At 37.3% G+C, this 2,597-nt stretch overlaps 1 protein-coding gene across 1 annotated transcript; it reads left to right on the top strand.

The window, feature by feature from the left end:
* Positions 1–1,499: 1,499 nt before the first annotated feature.
* FAM133A (family with sequence similarity 133 member A) lies at positions 1,500–2,277 on the top strand. Its single transcript, XM_003799865.2, has one exon. The coding sequence runs from the start codon at positions 1,516–1,518 to the stop codon at positions 2,257–2,259; it is 744 nt and encodes a 247-aa protein (XP_003799913.1). The 5' UTR covers positions 1,500–1,515; the 3' UTR covers positions 2,260–2,277.
* The last annotated feature ends 320 nt before the right edge of the window (positions 2,278–2,597 follow it).

Here is a 2,597-nt window from a genome sequence, read left to right as displayed (position 1 = left end):
AGACAGACCAAACAAGACCTCTGCGTTTCTTGGTTTTACATTTTGCAGTAAATACAACCAAACAATCAAATAAGTACCAATTTAGTAACTGCTATGAATAAAAGAAACAAGGTACTAGGATACAAAAAATGAGCATGAGGGGTAGACAAAGAGGCAACCTACCTGAGCCATAACATTTAATGATATTTGAACTATGTGTGTCCTGTAAAATTGACAGTTTTATATAGTTTAATATTTGCCTTTCTGAGAAATTGACATATAAACTGAGACCCGGAAGATGAGGTGAAATTGTCCATGCTAAGCATGGAGTTTAGATTATTACAGAAACCAAGAGAAATCTGAAGAAAACAATTGAGAAAAGGGATGAGTGACACTGTAGATGAAAGTAAAAGAGAGAAATAGGGAAGAGCATATAAGATTTTTAAAGGAGCTTGGATTTTACCCTGATTAAAATGTAAAGCCACTAGAGTATTTTAAGTTCTCTCTGATTACAGTATGGGAGTAGAAGAGAAAGGAGTAAGGGTGGGAATGAGGCTACCAATTAAAAGGTTTATATAAGGAGGGAATATAGTGTTATGTGTGTAAGGTTTGGAATCAGGCTGCCTTGGTTTAAATTCTGGATCTTTAATTTATTAGTCATGTTACCTTATGCAAGTTATACTCATATTTTCTAAACCTCAATTTCTCCAGCCATGAAATAATAATAATCGAATCAACTACATAGGTTTAGTCTGGTGATTAAATGACATAATCCATTGTAAACCTAAGAAGTTCCTGATAGATAATAAACACTTAATAGTGATTTAATATTAATAGTCCCGGCTCGGCCCCTGTGGCTCAAGCGGCTAAGGCGCCAGCCACATACACCTAAGGTGGCGGGTTCGAACCCCCAGCCCAGGCCCGCCAAAAACAACAATGATGGCTGCAACCAAAAAGTGGCTGGGCGTTGTGGCAGGCGCCTGTAGTCCCAGCTACTTGGGAGGCTGAGGCAGGAGACTCGCTTGAGCCCAGGAGTTGGAGGTTGCTGTGAGCTGTGATGCCACGGCATTCTACCCAGGGGGATAGCTTGAGGCTCTGTCTCAAAAAAAGTATATTAATAGTCCCAAGTGAGAGACGATAATGACCTGGACTAAGTTGATGACTATATTTGGCAGGAAGTGAATGTATATATATGAGGCCTGTTGTGGAAGTTCAAACATCAGGATTTAGTAATGGATTGGATGTGATTGTTGATAGAGAGGGATTTTTCAGGTATGATCACCAGATTTCTCTCAAAAGAATTGGAGTGTATTATGCTGTACTTTTCCTAAGTTGAAGAAGATCTACCTGGAACAGATTTTTACTTAAACTTATGTGTCTATTTTGTCTTATGTTAAAGGTGTTTTGTAATCACTCCATCTGCTTCTCTCACAGAATGGAGGCTGCTTGGTATACCAGCTGGTGAAGAAACAAAGAGAGTATCTATCTTTCTTCTGCTTGGCAACTAGGATTCCGCTCTGAGAATCATCAGGCACTATGGGGAAGCGGGATAATCGGGTGGCCTATATGAATCCTATAGCAATGGCTAGATGGAGAGGCCCAACTCAATCTGCAGGCCCAACAATCCAAGATTATCTGAACCGACCAAGGCCTACCTGGGAAGAAGTGAAGAAACAGTTAGAAAATAAAAAGAAAGGCTCTAAGGCATTAGCTGAATTTGAAGAAAAAATGAATGAGAATTGGAAGAAAGAACTTGAAAAAAGCAGAGAAAAATTATTAAGTGGAAATGAAAGCTCATCCAGAAAAAGAGAAAGAAAGAAAAAGAAAAAGAAGAAATCTTATCAGTTATCATCTTCTTCATCAAGCTCTGATTCTTCAAGCAGTTCTTCAGATTCTGAGGATGAGGAAAAGAAACAAGGGAAAAAAAGAAAGAAAAAGAACCACTCACACAAATCATCACAAAGCTCTACATTTGAGTCAGAATCAGAGAGCAAGGAATCTGTAAAAAAAAAAAGGAAGTCAAAGGATGAAACAGAGAAAGAAAAGTATACTAGAACCCTCAGCAAAAAAAGAAAGAAAACTTATCCTGAGGATAAACCTTTATCATGTGAGTCCTCATCAGAGTCAGATTATGAAGAGGAAGTGCAAGCAAAAAAGAAGAGAAGGCATGAAGAACAAGGAAAAACAATGGATAAAGTGAAGAAGAAGAAGAAGAAACAGAACAAGAAACACAGTAAGAAGAAGAAAAAGAAGTCCTCTTCTAGTCATAAGTCAGGATAACATCAAAAAAAGAAAGAAAGATTTCTATACTTAAAAAAAAAAAAAGTGGAATGGAAACGTCAACTGTGAAAGTTAGGGCATATTTACCAAATGCATGCGTTCCCCCATGTTAGAATTATACCTGGACTTTGAGTTGCCAGTCAAATGCCACTTTGCCAGAAAGTGTCATGATTGTTGCCTACAGCTTAAATACATGAGTTTGTCTGTAATTTTGTCTGTGGTTAATTCCTTTGGGAGCTAAAACTGTTGTTATACTAGTAGTGAAAATGTTTGGAATTAAAGTAAAATGTTTTAGATAATGAATAATTTTGACCAAAAAATTTATCTATGGTTAAATG

The sequence above is a fragment of the Otolemur garnettii genome, unplaced genomic scaffold (assembly GCF_000181295.1).
Source record: "Otolemur garnettii isolate 467f Iridium unplaced genomic scaffold, OtoGar3 scaffold00157, whole genome shotgun sequence".
Lineage (NCBI taxonomy): Eukaryota > Metazoa > Chordata > Mammalia > Primates > Galagidae > Otolemur > Otolemur garnettii.
The sequence above is the reverse complement of the archived record's forward strand: the minus strand, read 5'-3'. Positions and strand labels throughout refer to the sequence as shown.